The 22,143-nt window shown below is 39.3% G+C and overlaps 1 protein-coding gene across 4 annotated transcripts in view; it reads right to left on the bottom strand.

The window, feature by feature from the left end:
• ZNF385B (zinc finger protein 385B) overlaps positions 1-22,143 on the bottom strand; it is a 299,082-nt gene that overhangs the window by 13,385 nt on the left and 263,554 nt on the right. For all 4 annotated transcript variants that reach the window (XM_034786269.1, XM_034786272.1, XM_034786270.1 and 1 more), the window contains one exon: positions 16,247-16,409. In XM_034786269.1, coding sequence (XP_034642160.1) covers positions 16,247-16,409 — 163 coding nt within the window. The remainder of the gene's footprint in view (positions 1-16,246; positions 16,410-22,143) is intronic.

Below are 22,143 nucleotides of genomic sequence, written 5' to 3' on the forward strand. Positions count from 1 at the left end.
TCGGAAGTCATGACCTGGCCCAAAGGTAGTCAACAAGAGTAGTTCATAAGAGGCAATTTGCACAACCTACAATAAAAAATCTCTAAAACAAAGCCATGAAAATTTTGATAAAAATAAAATAGAAATCCAGTATGAAATGTACCTTGCTGTTGAAATACTTTAGCAAAGTGAAGCTCAACTTCATATTTCAGTGTCAAAGTATACAGAATTAATAAATAATGCATATACAGGACAGGTCTTACCCTGATATTTGGCTAGTTGGGTCTTAGATCTATATGCATGTTTTCTACCTCGTTATCTAGGTAGGGTTCGTTAGCTAACTCTTTTTAGTCTTTGATAGTTACAGATAATTCTATAATGAATTTGAATATGAAATTTAGGCCTGGTATAAATGAGTATAACTCCCATTAGTTCACTTTAGTGGGCCTGCCAATTAAGCCACTGCATAGATATCTCAGCTTCGCTACTCCACGAATGGAGTGAATTTCCTTTGAACAGATTAATAGGTTTGGAAATATTGGAACGGATATAGATGTAGAGATGTAAACACTTAAAGTTTATAGACTTCAGTTGTGATAAGTGCTTCCCTCTGCCACAATGGTACTGGTGAAGAAATTACTTTTATAAATATGTATAATTTTTGATTACTCTGAAGAGTCTTAATTAATTTATTGCTAAGCCATTTCCCATAATATCCCTGAATTCTCATACAAATTGAGTTACAAGGCACTGACATGATATTCAAGTGTTGATTGTGGGTCAAATTCAGGCGTGATGTAAAGTAGGCACGACTCCTTTGAAGCCAGAGTCATGACTAGTTATACCAAGTCTGAATTTGGCCCTGTAATTGCAACAGTACCATACCTGTCCATGGAAATAACTGGGCTGCAGTAAATGGCCTTCGGAGTGTGCAGTAGTGAGAGAGGCCCACAGTGGTTCTCACTTTTTTTATTCTTATTGTAAAAATACTCTTCCACTGTAGTGTCGAGCAACAGTGATAATTAAATTAATTACAACTGTATGCGATCCAAGGAAGTTCCCTGGAATGCATACGCATGTAATTAAATTGGCATCATTCCAGACAGACAGGGCAGTTCTATACTTAAAATGCTCCAGCAGTGCGGCTGCACTGCTGTAGTGCTTTGTAAAGGTGCTACTATGTCTACAGGAGAGCTTCTCCTGTAGAGAAGCCCTCCTGCTGAGACAGTACTGTCTACACTGGCAGTCGGTGTAATTACATCGCTCAGGGAATTACATTCACCCACTTGCGTCTGACGAAGTGGGCATTCACCCATGAAAGCTTATGCTCCAATACTTCTGTTAGTCTTAAAGGTGCCACAGGACCCTTTGTTGCTATAGCATCTAGGAGCCTTAATCATGGATCAGACCCCATTGTGCTAGGCACTGTACAAACACAACTAAAAGATGGTTCTCTGCCCCAACCATCTTACAAGCGAAGTATAAGACAAGAGACAATAGATGGACACAGTTGGATGGGGGAGTACAAGGAAATAGTGAGACAGTATTGGTCAGCATGACAGGCAGTGGTCTCAGCACACCAGTAGCCTAACCATTGTCAAGTTGTTTTGTAGGCATCACAGAAAAGGAGAGATGTGAAGACCAAGGGAGTGGCTTTGCGGATTCTTTATGTGGAATTCCTCCCATGCATGAGGGGCAGCATGGGAGAAGGCACAAAGGTGACTGAAAAGTTAGCAAGCAGATGATGGAGGCTGGCATCATAGGTCAATTGGAGGGAGGAATCACCATCTTGATAGTAAATAATAGATGATAGGTAGAGAGTGGAGACAGATCATAAAGGGCTTTGAAATTGAAGACAAGTAGCTTATGTTTGGTGCTATAAAGGAGGAGGAGCCACTGCAGGGATGCAAAAAGAGGGGTGACACGGTCAAAGTGACAGGCTAGGAAAATTATCTATGGGGGCAAGACTGCATCTGTCAACGCCAGAGGAAAGGATGTTGCAGTAATTGAGATGTAAGGTGAGAGCCTGGCTGAGAATTTAGTGGTGAGGTTGGATAGGAAAGGGTGCATCTTAGAGATGATATGCAGAAAGAATCTGCAAAATTTAGACACAGCCTAGAGAAAGGGCTGAGTTGAAGGAGATGCCCAGAGGGCATTGACTGATATGCAGGATGGTGGTGCTGTCACAATAATTGAGAAAGGAGTGGTGGGAGTTGGAAGGCTTGGGGGTGGGGGGTAGATGAGGAGTTCTGTTTTAGCCATGTTGTGATTGAGATAATGGCCAGACATTCGCAAGGAAAAGGCAGCGAGACAGTCCAACATTTTAGTTCAAACAGAAGGAGACAGGTCTGGAGCAGATATGTAGATCTGTGAGTTTTCAGCAAATAGACGGTAGTAGAATTGTTTTTGTGGATGAGATGACCCAGAGATAAGGTGTAGAGGGAGAAATTAAGGGGACCAAGGACAGAGCCCTGTCTAAGAACTGTGGAAACTTGAAAGCTTGTCTCTTTCACCAACAGAAGTTAGTCCAATAAAATATATTACCTCACCTACCTTGTCTCCATAATGAATTGGGCAGGAGTAAGAAAGCAATTAAGTCATTAATATTTACATTCTTTACTGCATTCATAAGCACCCTTCTTACATCTCAATATCATTCAAAAACAAACCAAAAAAGGAACAAAAAAAGCAGCACTACTCTCCTTGGCACACAGTAAAACACGAGTTAGCCAGTTTTGATAAGCGATTCTGAAATAATTATTTTCTGCTCTCTCTATTTTCTGAATAGAGAAACTAATGGGTGTAGTCCGCATACCTACAACCTAACCAGTTATGCAGTGTAGTGAGAAGCTAGTGAGAGGCCTGTAGGGCTCTGTATTGGAAAAATAACATCGCAAACCTTTATGCAAATCAGCACGGTCTAATGTTTCCTAACATCTTGGTTACCTTTCATGTTTGTAAATATTTTTCTTCAACATACTACTTTGAAACAAACTGACAGATTTTATTCAATTGAAAGGTTATTTTTGTCTGCATAGTCTAAGGACAACAATTTTGCTTAAAAAAAAAGTAGCAAATAAAAGCTAGAAAATGTACAGTATTAAATCTCAAAGCTCTCAAATATAAGCCAAATACTTATTTTAGAGATGTTGTGACTACATCAGAGAATATTTCGACATCTCTGAAAAACTGGGAATGCTCTGTAACTAGACTGATTATTTGATTAAGCACACCACTACTCCTAAAGTTGCTGAGATGAACTGTCATTTCCAGAAGTGTTATCTGTTTGGATCTGGTACAGTGGTGATGTTGACACTCATTAATTTCTATGACATTTTATTTCTGATTCTGCAATCCAAGGTCCTTAGGCTACTTTCTTATAAAGAATTTGGCTTGTTTTCAGGATTTCAAATGATTTTAACTAATCGAAATATATGTATGCCCTCAAATATTTATGTTTGAAAGTTTCGGTGAGTTTTGTACTAATGAAAACGGACTGGCTAAAGTCAGGAAATGTACAAATAGCCACATGCAACTCTGCAACTGTACAATCTTGACCCACAACATTCCCTTATATTTCACTCCTGGGCTTCTCCTGAGCAGTGTGCCTATCGTGCTAAGCGTTGTGGTGGTTTTGTGAGGAGTGTGAGTAGAACTAGGATGCAGCTATCTAACAATACAATTCTCTTATTCTGTTTGTTGAAGGCAGGCTACAGGCCTCACTGTCCCATCACACCTTTCCCCCTCCATCACCAAATAGATACAATGCCTGGGTTTCAGACTTACTTAGTACAATCTGCAAACATCTGTGAGACTTTTCCTAGTTACTAGTATAATAAGGATTATTTGCCGAAGACTGAATCTCTGACAAAAAGCTACTGTTGTAGTTATAAGAATTTATTTTCAATGGAATCTAATCTCAGATTTCATCTATCCACATGCAAATTTGCATACAGAGGGCCAGATTCTCAGTTGGTGTAAACTTACATTGCTCCATTGACTTCTATGGAGCTATGTCAATTCACACCAGAAAAGGAACCAGTTCACTTACTAAAACAAACACAAAAACAACAAACCAACCCAAGAGCTTAATGCACACTCATAGGTCTCTGGCTTTCCAGTGACATACCTCATCCATAGCAAAATAGGTTGGGAAGACTTTCAATAGAAATTAACACACATTAAGCCAGATTCATGTCCCTATTCTGCCAACACTTCAAAGCTGCAGAAAATATGGTGGATCTGCCCAAATGAGGAAATACCATGGCCAGCTATTGGTATAAGGCGCATTCCTGGGGTAAAGTGTGACGGTTGGGGGTGTCTGTGTTCTAGGGATCCTTTGCTGTTGTGAGGAGCTGGGCAGAACTTAAAACCACCTGGGCCTCTCCCCTTCCTCAACTGTATTGATGTATACTGGCTGCAGCAGAAAATCTAGGCCAGGCTTGGGAAATTATAATATAGATTGAACAAGCTGGAAATACTGTACACAGTATTGTAGAATTTTTCACTGCAATATATGGCTCACATCTGGGCAAAAGTAAATGTATTAGTTTGTTTAATCTGTCTTCTTCTGACACCAGATATTTATTATTTTGCAAATATTTTATATTCCTGTTGCAAACTTGGTCATATGCATTTTAGAGATACTGAAGGGGAAATGTTTTGCAATACTGCATGTGTCTGTTCAAGCATACAGTGATGTAGGAATGTTTAGAAAAATAATAGAATACAGCAAACTTTTTGTATTATATCCAGGTACCTTTCACTTCTGTTTAAAAATGCTTTGGTTCATCTGCTAAACAATAAAAATAATGTTATCTGCATCTTTGAATCTGAAACATTTTACTGGAAAACATGTTTTACTTGCATTTTGGGCAAAACTAATCCTAAATTCTAACCCACAGCTACTAAAATGACTGGAAACAATTAAAAAACCCATGGGCGTCTAAATAAATGTATGAAAGATGATGAACTGGCATTTTGCATGCAAGTATATTCACACGGGGCTGTATCTGAGCTCCTTACTCAGTACTTGCTGAGGCAAAACCGCCACTGAAGTCAACTGTGAAACACTCATCTTCATTTCAGTTAAATGACACATGTAATTGTGCATTCTCATTGACTTCAGGGGCAGTTTTGCCTGAGTATGGTAAGTACTGAGTAAGGACATCAGGATTTGACCCACAAACTGCATTTCAAATAAGCTGATGGGCAGCAAATATATTTTCTTTATCTGGAAATAATGAGCAACTTTATTGCTTGTATTTACAGCTTTAAGGCTATAAGAAACAGAATACATTTCACACACTATAACTTAGTTTTACAAGCAGTTGCAGAATTAAAACCGGAGTGATAATAAAAAGCTTTTCATGTGATGTGTTTGTATGCCAGCAATCTAAACTTTACTTTTTTTTATGGTCTCCACAGATTACATATACAGCTGTGAATGGCATCACTTCCTAAACCAGCTTTCCACCCCCAGCAACTACTAACCCATAGATATAAATAGGTTTGTTTCAAATGTTTTTTTAGTAATTAAATATGGTATGAAAAATGAACATTGGCTAAAACAAACAAAGTCATGGTGTGTATGTGTGTGTGTGTGTATTTGGAGAATAGTTGCTATACTGACTTCATGCAACTGTAGGATCCCCCTTTGCTAGGATACTACTTGTGTTGGCAGCTAAGTCACTTTTACAGCCAAAAATGTGCCAGCAGTGTAGCACAAAGCACCCACACAGCACCTGGGCTGTTTGAAATTTGGACACTAAATTCAATTACTGAAGTGTGAAAGAGAGGAATTTTAAACCTGTTGTTTCAAGCGCACATCTCAGCACAGCCTTCACTATGGCAGAACTAATATTAGCCATGGGCAAAATTCTACTCAGCTTAGACTCCAAACTATTGAGGTATTAGCACTCTAGCATCTCTATTACTTACACTCTGGTGATGTGATGAAACTAACTGCCTTGGCACCAAGAGTGTAACCTTACTTCTCCAACTTCTATTAAATTTCCCCCCTCAATTTTGCCCAGACTACCCCTATTAGGTATAGATGAAGTTACTCTTCTTCTATGATTATTTTAGAAGACCAGTATTAGAAGCGCTAGTCCTATTCTAAGGGAAAGACCCAAACCCTTCATTTCAAATGGCCAATTACAGCCCTGGTAGGAGCAGAGACAAGTCCCATTGACTTGGATTTCTTAAATTTTAAAACTTGTATTGCTTATATCAGGGATTAAATTTATACTCCCTAAACAGGAGCAAATGATACCCTCGTTCATCACAGAGATGATCACCTTTTTAAGAAACAACAACCTGCATGAATTCTTTTCCTTTTGGGATCTTCCACAAGATCTTAGCCCATAAATTTCACCTTTCATGTTGTGTCTAGATCACCATTCTTCCCAGACATTTAGGGTGGGAGGAATAGCTCAGTTGTTTGAGCGTTGGTCTGCTAAACCCAGGGTTTGAGTTCAATCCTTGAGGGGGCCACTTAGGGATCTGGGGCAAAAATCAGTACTTGGTCCTGCTAGTGAAGGCAGGGGGCTGGACTTGATGACCTTTCAAGGTCCCTTCCAGTTCTAGGAGATAGATATATCTCCATATATTATATATCCTTTTACTTATCCACTATCCTCTCTTCTACCTCCTTTCCCTCTTTTCCCCATTTCTATTTTCCTTACTGCTTCAAGCACTGTCATAAACAAACACCCTCCCCCCCTGCAGCAATAGTAAACAGACACTAGTGTGGTATACAGACACCATGACTATTGTATTAATTACAATGATTTCTCATGACTATGATATAGTTTACCATTTCAATACATTGCAAGTACATTTTTTGGATTGTTTTCAATCAGTTTTTGTTATTCTTACTCAGTATATTTGCCTACAATAAAGTTGAGAAAATGGGCATTTCTGGCAAACCCACAGAGAGAGGATATTTAACAAACACACCCACACTACTATGGATAAGAAAAGCTTTGTGGGCAGGCAACCGAACAAAGCTGTTGACAGATTCAATATATAAATAGTTCATTTGAAAACACCTACCAAATTTATGAAGTCTCTCCCTATGGGAGCAAAGTCTGTGCTGTACATGTCATAGCTAATATCTTTTACTATACACTATGAACACTGACATTGCTATTATGACCATGCACACCCATGCATGGCATTGATGCAACTATAAATCTACTGTATTCCATAAAATAACACTGTAGAGCCAACTGCAAGTCTGTTATGCAGTAGCTGGGGAAAGATTGGCGCACACACTTCCCATTTTGGTTAGGGCAGTCCCAGCTGAAGAAAGCATCTCTTCAGTGAGACTAATCATGTGCTTAAAGTTAAGCAAGTGCTTAAGGGTTGCTCTAGATTGTGGCCCAGCACTGTACCCTGATGGTTTCTCTTACGGTAAGGGATATATTATTTCCTGATTTTAAGACAAAATACGGTATTTTTCAAATAGCAGACATGAGACCGGAGGCAGGAGTGTGAGGCGTGAAAATTTCAGGCTTTTCATCTTCCCACTGTTAAGAAGGCTATGTGTGTTGTTCACCCCGGAAGTCATCTCAGTCTCCCCATCTGGTGCCCCTACCTTTGTCTTTTTCCTCTCAAATTACATTCCCCCTTTCGTGTTGTGGATGCTGCCAATGTTGTCAGCAAAGGCTAATGGTCAAGGAAGTAGGACATCAGTGGGACTATTCATACATCCAGTTAAACACAAGGTTAAGTGCTTTGCTGGATAAGGGCTTAAGAGCCTTAACATTCAACCTGTGCTTCAGGGAATTTCTTGCTCCATGGGGTAAATCCCACCAAGGAATAATGAGTTTCTATTTTACAGAATCACACAACCCCACTTCCTGCAGGACAGGTAGAGTTTAAGACTTCAGGACTGCAGAGATTTATTCTGCACGCAGCAGAACAGTACTTGAGCACAGCAGCAGGGCTCAAGAAAAGTCACTGTCGCTTGCCTAGAGGATCTACGTGGCTAGGGCTCTTCTATTGGATTCATCACTTTCATGATACTACCTTGAATGGTCCCTTAGAATATGTGCTAACTACTGTTCCATCTTGCATTTAGCTGTGACACTTGGAGTATCTTTCTCAGACCTGAAGAAGAGCTCTAGGTGGCTTGAAAGCTTGTCCCTCTCACCAACAGAAGTTGGTCCAATAAAAGATATTACCTCACCCATTTTGTTTCTCACATTGGTTTATAGGCACTTCTGCATGGCTAGTGCTGGGATTTCTGCACTTTTCACACAATGTTCCATCATCATTATTTTTTATTATTTGTATTACTGTGGTGCCTAGGATTCCCAGTCAAAGACCAGGGCTCCATTGCGCTAGGCACTGTACACACACAGAACTAAAAGACATATATTGATTCACAATATCAGTAGCTTAGAATTTAAGGTTTGGATGATGTTTAATAGGAGAGAAAATTCTTAAAGAATAAATACCCTGAGAACTGCCTGCACTTCGAGGCCCTGGTAACTAATGCTAGCCATCCAAGAAATAACCTTGAATTTACCAAAGCATATAGAATTATGTCCAATGAAGAGGCCTTATTTTCCCCAAATTCACTGGGTTGGCTGGAGAATTATCACTGGCAAAAAAAAAAGCCCCCTAAATATTGGCAATTATGCAGATACAATCTTTAAAATGAGTGGGAAATTGTGAATGGAGGTAAACATTCAGGAGAAATGAAAAGATTTTGTTTGGATAATCGATTTTAAAAGCACAAAGAGGCATATGGGAAGAGTTAAATGTTTACCTTTGGCAGAAAGATTAATTTTTAAGAAGCAATAGAAGTGACACTACTAGGTAGTGACTCGATGACGGACTTGTGAAATGTGAATTGAGGCCTGTCTCAGGACATCACACATCATTCCTAGTTGATGAAGAAATAGGATCAGTAACTGAGAAACTGGAAAGATCCCGTCACATCATGATTTCTGGAGGAAATGTGCCTCAGCATGTTGAGTTCTACTACTTAGAAAAGGTGGTAAAGAAAGAATATTCAACATTGTTGTCACAATTACCTATAGTGGAGAGTCTGCACTAAAGCAAACACTGAAGGCAAGAGCCTTTCTACATCTGGTAAAGCATGGGGAGGAGGGAAGGGGTTCTCTGATCCTTGGGCTGCCAGTCGTGTCTGAAGGAGCAAGGCAGAGCAACCTGAAGGCTGTTCTAAAGTAGTACTGGCTGCAACAACCTTTAAAGGGCCAGTCTGGCAGTCAGGAATCACCAAAATTGTAATAGCTCTCCAGAGTCATGTCCCCCTTCCTGCGATCCACAGCATATATACCCAGCCTGATGGCTCTATACTGCCCAGGATTTCCCTTAGTCCACCAGAACCACCAGGTAGCCACTGAAACTGGCTTTAAGGTTGCTTTCAGACACTGACACAGATAAATCAATATTAGCAGGGGCCAGAATGTGGTTTTCTAGAACAAAAAGGAGTGTTTCATAGTCAAAATGTCCGAAGACATCAACCCCCAAAAAGTACATACTCTAATAGTATACAATATATTCACATCAGCAGATCCTTATGAACTGAATTAGGACTAAATTTGAAATGCTTACATATATCATTTCTCAAACACAGCTCCCACTGACACTATCACGACTGGATCATACACTTAATGGATCAATTGGGAAAAAGACCCTACCTTTATATTATGAAGTCCATTTCCAACTCTTTTATGTAGTTTAAAACATTTGCATTTATTGTCTGATGGCAGAATGCAAAGAAGGTGATATTCCAATTTCATGTCCCTGCATTTTGAACTATATTTGTTTTCATTTAGAAGTGTGATGAAAGAATCCTTTTTTTATTTGATAAGTAAACAGGTTCATTATTATTATTGTGTGCATTCATAAAGCTCTCATCACTGTAGTATCTAGGCTATGCTGGCTTGAGAGCACTTGGAGAAAGGACCGTTTCTCCTGTACAGTATTCTATTGCATTCTCAAAGCTATATTAAAAAAAAAAAAAATCATGGTATTGCATGCTGGTTGCTATCCCCTGCCCTGTCTCAGGGGGACTCATTCCATTGGCATGGATATTTTACATCTATATAGCAACTTTCATCATTTTACAAACTACAGTATGGGCCCCAATTCTGCAACGAATTACTCTTGCATCTATAGTTATCCTCATATGGAGTCCGATTGTTACCAGAGGGAGAGGTAAGTGAAAGGAATCCTCACCACAGGCTACAGAGTAGAAGTGGAATTCCTTTGGAGCTGCTACTGTATTAGAGGAGTTGGCTTGCCTGGGTGGTTGGCGCATGTGCATAGTAGGGCAGAATGAGGTTCAAGAAATCCTCCCATCAATGTAGAAAACGGGGCCCCCCGATTCCTTCCCATTTTTTCAAACATCAAGTCTGGGCAGACAAGCACCATCAGGGAGAGATGGGGGCTGCAGTGGCCATAGCAGTCCCACTCAATATAGCTTCTCCTTCGTGCATGCTGTTGGAGCTGTGAACATGATGGGGATTATGGGTACTACACAGTGCATCGCCCATGCACACTCAGCTGCTCTGGTGCAGCATGCACAAGGAGTGGACACCCTACAGCAGCCATCACTGGAGCCATATTAGGCTTAGCCCATGGTTCAGTAGCTGTCTAAGACTCTGATTTATCAAGGTCTTTAAGCCTCTGCTTAACATTAAACACATGAGTAGTCGCACATTTAAGTTCCTTGCTGGGTTTCAGCCCACAGGAGTAACAGCCTCAAAGAGAGTTGAGCATTAGCATTTTGGGGCAGGCCAGCAAAACAACTCTCCCCATAAATTTATCTGTTTCATGTCCAACCACTCAACACAGATCCAGGCTGATGATTTTTAGATAGGGTTTGAGGTGATTCTGTGGGTTACACCTCACACTTACCTGTCTGCTTTTTCATAAAAAGTATGTGTGGCATGGCAGAATAGGGCAATGTTTAGGTCTCCCCCACCCCCCGGTTGCCCCCCCAGCTTCCTTCCACAGAAGTGGAATCCAGTTGCTGGGGCTTTCAACCCTCACTATTTGTTGACATTGATTTATATTGGTTATTTCAGGAAAAGAGCTAGAAACTTACCTTAAAAACAAAAATGACTCAGATTCATCTTCACCCGGCCACAAGTTTGAACAAGGGACCCGTGTGTGCCCCCTCCATCTTATCAGTGTCATTAAAAACTACCAGCCATGTGGCCCTTTCTCCATACATGAGATCTCAAACTCCTCCTAATGTTCCTTAAAAGGACCAATTCTTCCACAAATTAATACTAGCTGGGAAGAGGGAATTAACCAGAGGTTACACAGTGAATGACTCATTTCATAACCCTAATGATCTAGAACATTTCACAAATGTGGCCACCAGGGGTTTTTTGTACAGCCACAACAGCCTCCTGGGCAGCGATTGGGGGTGGGGGGGAGAAAAGCATCAGCCCCTCCTACTTCCTCCTATTTGCTCTTGGACGCGCCGCCCTGCACCACCTCTGGAGACAGGCGGGGCACAACGCTGCAGGAGCAAGGTTCGTTCTTGACCAACCTTGGGGAGAGGGGGTTTGGGTTGTAGGCTCCAGCGGCGGGACTTCAGGAGCCTGGCTGTGCGGCTCCAGATTCCAACCATGCACGGGGCAGCAGGTACTGGCCCCCCCGGCTCTGGCCACAAGAACCTGGTCTTCAGCTGCGACGCTTCAGCCTCCGGCCCCTGGTTCCAGCTGCATGGTAGCAGGTGCTGGCTCCCAGCTCCAGTCCTGGACTCCAGCCACGCAATGGCAGGCACTGGCCCCAGGTGCCGACCCCTGGCTCTGGCTGCGGGGCAGCAGGTGCTGACCCCCAACATCAGCTGTGGAGCTTTGGTCGGCATCTGGCCCCCGGTTCCGGCCATGTGGCCCTAGCCCCTGGTGCCGATCCCCTGCCCCAGCTGCTCAGCAGCAGGTGCAGACCCACAGTTCCAGCGGCACAGTCCCAGCGCCTGGCAGCAGGCACCAACCCACAGCTCTGTTCATGGGCTCCAGCCACGTTGTGGCGGGAGCTGGCCCCGGGTGCCAAGTCCTGGCCTTGCAGCAGCGAGCGCTGGCTCCAGTCACGCAGCGGTAGGCGCTGACTCCTGGCTCCAGCCATGCAGCCCCAGGCTCTGGCCATGCGGCAGCAGGCACTGGCCCCGGCCCTGGCCACATGGCAGCAGACACCAGGCCCTGGCTCCGACCACGTGACAGTGGGACTCATCACCCACCCCCATGGCCCATGCTGCCTCCCATAGCCCCGCATCCATCCCCCCACATTGCCCTGGGCCCCCGCTGCATCCACCGGCCCTGCATCCATCCCATCAGTGCCTCTGTCCCCTGCTGTCTCCCCCTTTGGTCGTCCCCCCATCCAGGGCATAATGGGTCCTGGGGCTCGCTGAGAAAAGTTATAACAACAAACATGCAAGTATCACTTTTCACAGCAGACTTACTAGCTATCTGTGAAAAGTGATACTTGTATGTTTGTTAATATCACTTATCACTTTTCATAGCCTCCCAGGTAGCTACTAAGTGCGCTGTGATATTAACAAATATACATATATCACTCCCGAAGGGGCAGGCAGCATTATTTTTATTTAGTCTGCCAAAAAACCCTACAAATATAAATTACAATGATTTGGATGTGTATCTGTGCATATGTAATTGTTTTTCCTAAAATTAATTAAATATTTTAGGAAAAGTGTCAATGTGGCCACCAATGAGTGTTGGTGGTCACACTCTGAGACCACCAAAAATTTTGTTGTGAGAAGCCCTGACCAGAAGAACAAAATTAACAGTAAAATTTCAACAGCTAAACACACAAAGGTCAAGAAAAATTGAATCAGGATAATAAGGACAAGATAATATAGGACAGAGAAAAGAACACACAAGTGTTAGATATTCCTAAACAGAGGAAAGTTGGAGGCTCAAAAGTAAGTACCACACTAAAGTACGATTCAGCTAGAACTCCAAACCTGTGGAATATAATCCACCAATAACCACTGTTCTTGTATTCTGGCTACACAAAGCCAAATAAGCTCCCCTGAGGCATAATATTGTCTTTTAATATCATGGTGATTAATGAACAGTGAATATAATAGCTTATTTTTAAGTCACACTATCCAATTAACATCACAAGAGGAGACTGTTGCTTCTCACAGCAAAGGATTCAAAAAGTAGCATCATTCTCTAGGTTCAAATTCAGCCCCCTAAATCTGCCTGAAATCATATTTACCTGCAGTAACCAAGTTCTCCCGAAGACTATTCAAAATGTTTGAACAATAAGGACTTAGGGGAATTTGGCTTTGGACTTTGAGAGAGAGAGAGCGCGCATAAAAGCAGTGTTTACACTGAAATTTCTCCTATGGTTGTGGTCACACCATCGCAAGCATAACCTACTGGTGAGTGAGTGCTTCAGGGCCCTCCCAGTGACTGATCCATGGAGTGCTTCAGGTCCCTCCCAGTGCCTGATCCAAAGAACTAGACTGGCTCTTTAGCTCAAGGTAACTCTTTCAGCTCTGGAAGTCCCCAGTTCAATCTCCAATGTGTTGGCCAAGATGGTGACCATCACATAAGCACTGATGTAAACAGGTCATTGGCAATCTACTACCAAAGTTTCTAACTACAATCAGAGCACATGTAGATGACAGTGGTAAAAGCCAGCGGTCAGTCTACATAAACACTCCCCATCCATGCTATGCTACCATAAGCAGAATTGTACTGATACAGCAATGGTAGAAAAATTACAAAAAAAAAATTGGGTCCAAAAAAGAACAGAGAACCAAAGATGAGCAAAGAGAACTTAAAGCTTCGCAAAACAAGAGAAACAGAGTTAAAGAGAAACAAAAATACAGATGCAAGCTAAGGGTCCCACATTAAAAATCTTTAAGACCAACTAAAATAAATTTAGTCATAATACAGATATTAAAAAGAACCCATCCCTCAGAGAGGGAAAGATATGCTGAAATATTAAGAGTAAAGAGAAAAAAAAATCTATCATTCTCCAAATTCCCAAAGGCAACATAAATGATTCTCTCTTTGCAGCAAATATACAATGTAAAACCCACTCTAACATATATTTTTTTTCTACTAAAGTTTTACAAAATCACATCTAATAGATAGCATTATCTGGTTTTTTAGACAGTAACCTAATAAAACTTCCGTTGCATTTTCCCACTCCATCTCTGACTCAGTAGCTCTGGGATTAGATGGTGATATGGTCATTGAAAGTATACTTGTAGAATCCACTGCTTCAAACAGATTCCCAGCTCCCCACCAGGATCTTACTTGCCAAGTTCAGCAGAGCAAGGTCAGGCAGTTATGACTGTCTCCTCCATAGGGACCTGCACCTTTTGGTCTCATTTGTTCTTAGCTGGTAAGGCAGCAGTTCACTGATCTGCCATTGTGATTTATTCTGAATGCTAGAAAAACCTGCACTAGTGTGAAGCTGAAAGGTACCTGGGATATTTTTTTTAGTTCATGTTAACAAATAAATAATGATATGGTAGCAACTTTGTAGGCTGGAGTTCCTTGTAGTGCAATTAGGTGGTCTTAACCCCTTTCTAAAACTAGGCATGGATTAGAGAGCAAGTGGGGTAAAGGCACATGGCATGAGGCAAATATGCTTGGGACAGGCTTGTGGTCTGGCTCAAGCACTATATGAAACATCTCTCTACTGGTGGGCCCATCTGCCAGCAGAAGAATTGGTCTTGTGATATAGTGAAGGAGATTCCAACTCCCATTATTTGGACCCTTGTTTTGACCTACAGGGTGTCTACTCTTTGATTTAATTGTCATTGCTGGGATTAGAATTTGCTGGGTAACCCCAGGTTTGCGTCAAATTTAATAAAGTTGCAACCACAGGCTTCTACAATGAAACAGGTGTGACAGTTAAACCTAGACAAGTGGCAGTAGAAATGGAGTGACAGGCTATTTTAACTTGAAATTTTCAAGCTAAACAGTAGATTCAGTTTTAGGGGTTTGTTTTTTAGTTTTACATTCAAGGAGATAACATGAGATATTTTCCATTGCAAGATCCACAAAGTTAGAGTGCTTTAAAATATCTTAGCTTTTGCACATACCTTTCACAATTATATTCTCTCTTTCATTGTCTAATTTTAGAACATGACCTGAACCTACCTGTCCAGTCACTCACTCACTCACTCTTCTCTTCTCTTATTTCAGTTATATTGAAATAATTACTGTGTGCCCGCCATCTGTTTTATTGTTTTATAAAGTCTTGGTTTTATTTATTGGAAGGTGCTACCTGGATTTATATTGTTTCACACAAAAGTAAAATGTAGGTGGAATTAGGTAAACTAAACTGAACCTCAACCTTTTCAGGCTAAAGGCCCAATCCACGAGAGTTTTGCCTGTGTAAAGAGTGCAGGATTGAGTCCTAAACGGCAATTAGCATGGGAATAAGTCACTTCCACATCAAAATTTTCTAATGTCATTCTCCTTACGGCATTTGTGTCAAAGCTCAGCTCCTGGGAAAAGGGTGATAAACGGTGGTCATGAAGGAAGCAGACAAAGTCTATTGCATTTCATAGCCTGGAAAACCCATAGTGGCTGCTTTTTACTGGATAAGGATTATAGTAGTATTTCACACTGTGCCAGAAAGTTCAGGAAACATTTCTGCTTTGTTCAGCAACATATCACAGAGGGAACAGAGCAAAACTGAAACAGTAACACACACACACTAGGGTCAACAATATTTCTGAGATTACCAGAAGAAACAGCAGAACAAATAACATGGAAGCTTACGTGAGGTTGTGGAAGCCATAAAAAAAAAATCTATGCTAAAAGGCTCCCATGTATTTGTTGAAGGAGATTTTTGTAGCCATAACTATCCTCATTTGGTTTGAGCAGGCCTCCACTTTTCAGAAAGGGAGTTTCTTGGAGACAACTTTTGCCCTCAAGACACAATGACTTTAATGGAAGCTGAATAGAGCAATTCTAATCTATTCACAATCACAAGTTTAGATGGCATTGGGACAACATGTTGCATATTTTGTAAATATAAATTTCACAGGAGAGTCTTATAAACATTATTTGAAATTAAGCCTTAGCACTGTGATATAGGGAATGTTTCATGTGTGTTAAAGATGTTTTGGTACTGAATATCAAATACAATCATTCCTGTATAGCAAAGCATATTAGCAGTTTACAAAAACAAGTCACAGACCACTAACACTCAGTCAGACTCTCACACAAACACAAAAAAGGACAAGCAAAGCATGTAGAGAACAAAAATTGTCATTGACCTGATTTGTCAGAGATGTTGGCTGTGACTGGCGTGGTAGAGCAGCTTGTGTTAGCCTTTGCGCTGTCCTTGGAAGAACCAGCTTTTGGTTTATTTTTCGTTGCCTCTAGTGCTTTGACCTTCTTGGCATGTTTACTTCCTTTGTAGTGGGCCTCGGCCTGGCTCTACAAAGGAGAACAAATCAGGCTCATTTTTTGTACTTCCATATAACACAATGGATGATAATGTAGAAAAAATGATACTTTCAATAATAGGCACCATATTATTCCACCTGACAAACTTTAGTAGCACCTTGTTAATTATTTTCCAAAGGTTAACGTGTTTTATATATTCAGAGGGGAAGACTTGCATTTTGACAGAGATTTTAATGAAGAGTATGTACTTTCAGCACCTTGGGACATGAGGTTTCAAGTGTATATTAGAATTGACAGCTGCTTATCTAATTCCTTACTGTCATACCCATGAAAGATTTAAACCTCTATGTAAATATAAACACATCAATATAGAAAACGTCTATTTAATTTTCATGTGCTCTTCCCTAATCTTTATTGCTTATAGTTAGAAAGATATACTCTATGCTGTAACATGATTAAATAATCAATTTTTCTCCTTGACCTAGTACAAGAGTTATAAAGTATTTGCATCATTACACTAATAGCAATTGAAATGGGCATTAATAAGATTATGACTTCACTATTAGATCAAGGGGGAAGGGATGAAAAAAAGAAACATAATTGCTATTAACTTTAATAGCCTCAAATGAAACATACGAAATGCATAAAATGGTTACCGATTTATGTTATATTTTATCAATAGTCCTGTAGAGCTCTTTCCAAAGCCTTAAAATGTTGGAATAGGAAGGACAGGACACCCTGGAAAAGGTTGTACGTCTTATTAGCTTCTTTTCTAAAATGTTATAAAATTTATACTACACAGTTCTGCACAAAATTAGTAGTGTAAAATAACGTTTGGTGTATGTTTTGTCATAGTTATTCATAGAAACTAAGGGCAAAGTTTTCAAATTTGCATGCCTAAAGTTAGGCACCTACATAAGTGTACTGATTTTCAGAGGTTCTGAGCACCCATTCCTCCCATTGATTGTACATACCAACCACCTATAGAAATCAGGCCACTTATTTAGACCCCCAAGTTTGAAAATTTTAAGCTATGGTTTTTTAACACAAAGTTGACTTCCAAAAAAACTAATTTCATTAACAGCCTTTATAGAATAGAAAATTGCTGAAATATCTTATATTTGTACACAATCCATAGGATGTTTTAACATACATTTAAACAGTATTTTTAGCAATAGCGTTGCATTACTAATGAGAGTATCTATTTGTAAAAATCATCCTTTTAAAGATTTGAAACTTCTGTTAAATAGGTGCCACTATTGAAGGACACATATTAACTATGTAAGTTAATATTGTGATTTAATTCAAACTAAAACGTTGAGAGCAATCATGTTTTTCATACTGACACAGATGATCACGTCTCAGTGCTCCACATGTAAATATTAGCACAAGAAACATTTACTGTGTTCATGCAAATGTACATTGTTAACATCTTTCTATCATTGGATTAGGACTATTGCATTTTGCTCACTATGTTAAATGAAACGAACCATGAAACAAACTACACATGCTTTATGACCATTGACTTTGGGATCCAAACACTTTAGGTGTTCTAAAGCAGCGTTGCTATAAAGAGGGCAATTGTATGAGGGCTCAATGTAACTAGGCACCACAGTAGAGTCACCATTGGCACAGCATGTAATCACAGAGCCTTATCATGAATGTGGTATGTAAGCAAACAGCAGGCACAAGTGAAACAGACAAGAGAACACACACAAATCTGTGTTCACTAAAGTCTTCATGAAAATTATTGACACCATTAAAATCACCAAGGCATGCAGCTAAAGTAGCCACTTAGGTGAGATGAAGTACTTATACTGGTGTATATTGCAGCTTCATAGGTGAGCACATGTACTGTAAAATAAAAGTAAATGCTTTCTGCTCTAAAGGAACAGAATAGACTGCATGTTCTACCAGACTGCATACTTCTGAAAAAGTTTTGCTAAGCAAGTGTTCAGCAATAAGAAATACGAGGTTAACTGTACTCTGCAAACCTTTCCAAGAAACTAACAACCTAATATTAAAATACTGGGTACAATATTTACAGTACAGATTCTAACAATTAGTTGTGATGAAACTACTTTAGACTTCAAAACCTCTGCAGTATTAACATATAAGAAGACACAATGCAAAGATTATAGAACAGCAGCTAACTGTACAGCATAATCACTACTTTACATACAGTATTTAAAGGGACACTTAACTTGAATTTTTTGAAACTAATTTCAAAAAATTCAGCTTTCTGATAAAGCACCCTTTAAATAGTATGTCCTGATTTTAAAAAAAGAAATCTTAATTTTTAAAGGGTTTTTCTACTCCCCTATTTAGGTTTAGAAAGGGTCTTTAGCTTGGGGTTAACCACCACCAAATTTTCAGATTCAAATGTGATTTTCAGGTTGATGGTGTCCCCTTAAAAATTTTAACTACAATTATGCTCAAGCATACATGTTCTGGTGACAAGATCATGTGCTGCCTGAGGCCAAAATCTACAACATAAAAAACATAGGGGCACCAAAGAGAAAGGCTTACTACATCAGTACATTGCTAATAAGCCTTTCTGCTGATATTTGCAATGAAAGTACCTGCAACATCATACTACTGTTTTTGATTCACTTCATTCAATCGTCATCTATTGTACAAGAGACCTGTTGAAAACAAACAAGTCCAGATAGAATTAAAACTAATGTAAGCTTTTTATAAATATATGCAAAGCCTTCACTGAATTCTGCTGGGTAGCTCAGCCATAGTATTTCATTTTTGATTTCCACTAGATGGTAATTATATCTATGTATTATCACACAATCACAAATTCATAGTTTATAAGACCAGATGGAACCATTGTGATCATCTACTCTGATCTCTTACATAACTCAGGCCATAGGACTTCCAAAAATTAATTCTGCTTGAATTAGAACATACCTTTCAGAAAAGCATCGCTCTGGATTTAAAAGTTTCCAGTGATGGAGAATCCCACACAATGCTGGGTAAATTGTACCAATGATTAATTTACACCTTATATCCAGTGAGAATTTGTCTAGCTTCAGTTACCGGCTATTGGATTTTATTATACCTTTGTCCACCAGATTGAAAAGTCCTCTACTATCAAATTTCTATTCCCGACGTAGGTACTTAAAGACTGATCAAGACACCCCTTAACCTTCACTTTGTTAAGCTAAATTAGCTGAGCTGGAACCTCTCTCTCATTTTCATGACTTATCTCTGAACTCTCTCCAATTTTTCAACATTCTTCTTGAAGCGTGGACACCACAAATGGACACAGCATTCCAGTAACGGTCACACTAGTGCCAAATAGAAATATATTCGTATTCCTACTCAAGATTCTCCTGTTTATGTATCCAGGGCCATATTAATCCTTTTGACCACAGCATCACACAGACCCCATGTATAGCTGATTATCCACCATCCCCCCAAGTTTTTCTTCAGAATCACTGCTTCCCTATCCTGTCAGTATGGCCGGCACTTTTTGTTCCTGGATGCCTGGCTCTACATTTGGCTGTACTGAAATGCATTTGGTTGAAATGCTTGTGCCCAGTTTACCAAGTGATCCAGATTGATTTGTATCAGTGACTTGTCCTCTTCACTATTTACCACTCCTCTAATCTCTGTGTCATCTGTAAACTTCATCAATAATGATTTTAAGTGTTCTTCCAGGTCATCGATAAAAAAATGTTAGCTAGTGTAAGACCAAGTACCAATAACACTTCTAAATCTTGATGTCTTCATATCGATAAAGATTGTACTAGTTCAGCAATAGATTATAAAACATTATTTTGTCCCTTGCAAACATATTACTAATATTTGGCATTATTTATCTTACAGAGAAAATATACAAAATATAGACTCAATCACACAACCTTTATGCCAGAAAAACTCCCAACAGGCTGTATACAGAATACAAGAACTAGCCTTATGTGAAACAGATTAACTTTCATAGGATTAAATTAGACTGCATTAGAATTTTAAGGGAAAAATCATAACGAACATTCTTATATTTCAACATTTTCACAATTGTGCCATCCTGGAATAAAAAAACACTTAAATTAATGATAATCAAAAGTAGGCAACATAGTACAATTTTTAAAGATAAAGGTCATTTGTAGTTTTAAGTATATACTTTTAGCTGTAATACAACTTTTCGGCTAACTAGCAATCTTGTTTTTCATTTCCATAGCATATATTTCAATGCTGAAATTACTCTACAGAGTCAAAAACTTGGCAAAAGGAGACAATTGCTTGTAGCATGCAAAAGCTGCCACAGATCATTATATTTAGAAAAAGTACTAAAATTATAGGATTGTTTAAACATATAGAGTTTAATAGTTTTGCAAATTATTTGCCAACTGTAATTTGAGGCTGAGCTTTTCTAAGAAGCCTAAAGAAACCTAACTCTATTATACTCCTTTGAAAATCCCAGCCTGAGTGTTAATTTGGGGGTTAATTTATGGAATCAAGGTAATCAAAACTGGTATTTTTGACTAATATTTATTTTGAACCACTGTTTTCTACTGGGAGTAATTATTAGCAAGGATTTATAATACAAGATACCATTTATAATATCTTTGTTTTATATTTCATTTTTGTTTGAAACTCATGTCAAGTCACTGGAGATGCATAACACATAAAACATTGCAAACTTTAGTTACAGTTTTAGATGACCTTAAATTTTCAAAACTACATATCCTTTTACGTTATTGGCATATACCAGTAGCAGTACCAGATGAAAAAGAAAAATCCATGCAGTGTTTATAATTACTATGATACAGATAGTAAATTATTAACTGTTAGCATTTTACCCAAGGATTATCCTACAGAATTAAAAACAGGCATTAATTTTTTAACACATTTTTTTTTTATTTTATTCTCACTAAGACAGATTCACTGTCACTAGGGACAGCAATTCCAAAGGAAATGCACAGGTGCAGTGGGAGGCAGAATTTGATCCATTATCCTTTAAATCAGTCTTTAAAACACTTCTGCTTCTATGCCTGCATGGTACTTACTTCTACTTTTCTTTGGTAGCTGGGCAGTAATATTGTTATATTACAAGAAGCAGTACTCTGTGGACTTTCCTTGTGCCCTGCAAGCAGGAGGAAATGATGGCTGTTTTGCAACTTCAGGTCCAACAAGGGGTAATTGATTTGTCTCTGTTTATTACCCAGTTGCCTCCTACTTTGAGAAGATCTTTAGTACAGAAGTCACACAGGCAAACTTCTTTGTATTGTATGTTTTCATAATCTCAATTCTAATTAACAAACACTAAGATGTAATACAGGCTTGCTAGCAGGGACTACATACATCATTCTAACATTCTGAGTGTCTTTTAAATTAGCCCACTAGACTTCCAAGTATTAATTTTTAATTAAGTTAGGAGATATTACATTTACTTCCATTTTTGCAGAAAATATAAAAGAAATTTGCATATAAGGTTAAAAAAGCCAAATGTGAAATTAGCCTATGTTTTATTAGATACATAATTTGCTACTTAGAGATTAAAACCCAATAGAAAATAAAACAATACAGAAAGTTAATATATTAGCGCTACAATATTTCAAGGGCAAAATGAAGGGACATTTTTGGCAATAGTTAATTTGGGCCAAATTAAATTAATTTAATTCATGCAAATTCTATACCAGAAATATCAATATTACACACAAAAAAGCAAGGTTAAACAAACACACTACTAGGGATTTCCCTACACCCCCCCTGAATTCCTCCAACATCACCCCCCCCCCCCCCCCCCCCC

This window comes from Trachemys scripta, chromosome 11, assembly GCF_013100865.1.
Source record: "Trachemys scripta elegans isolate TJP31775 chromosome 11, CAS_Tse_1.0, whole genome shotgun sequence".
NCBI classification, from domain to species: Eukaryota; Metazoa; Chordata; order Testudines; family Emydidae; genus Trachemys; species Trachemys scripta.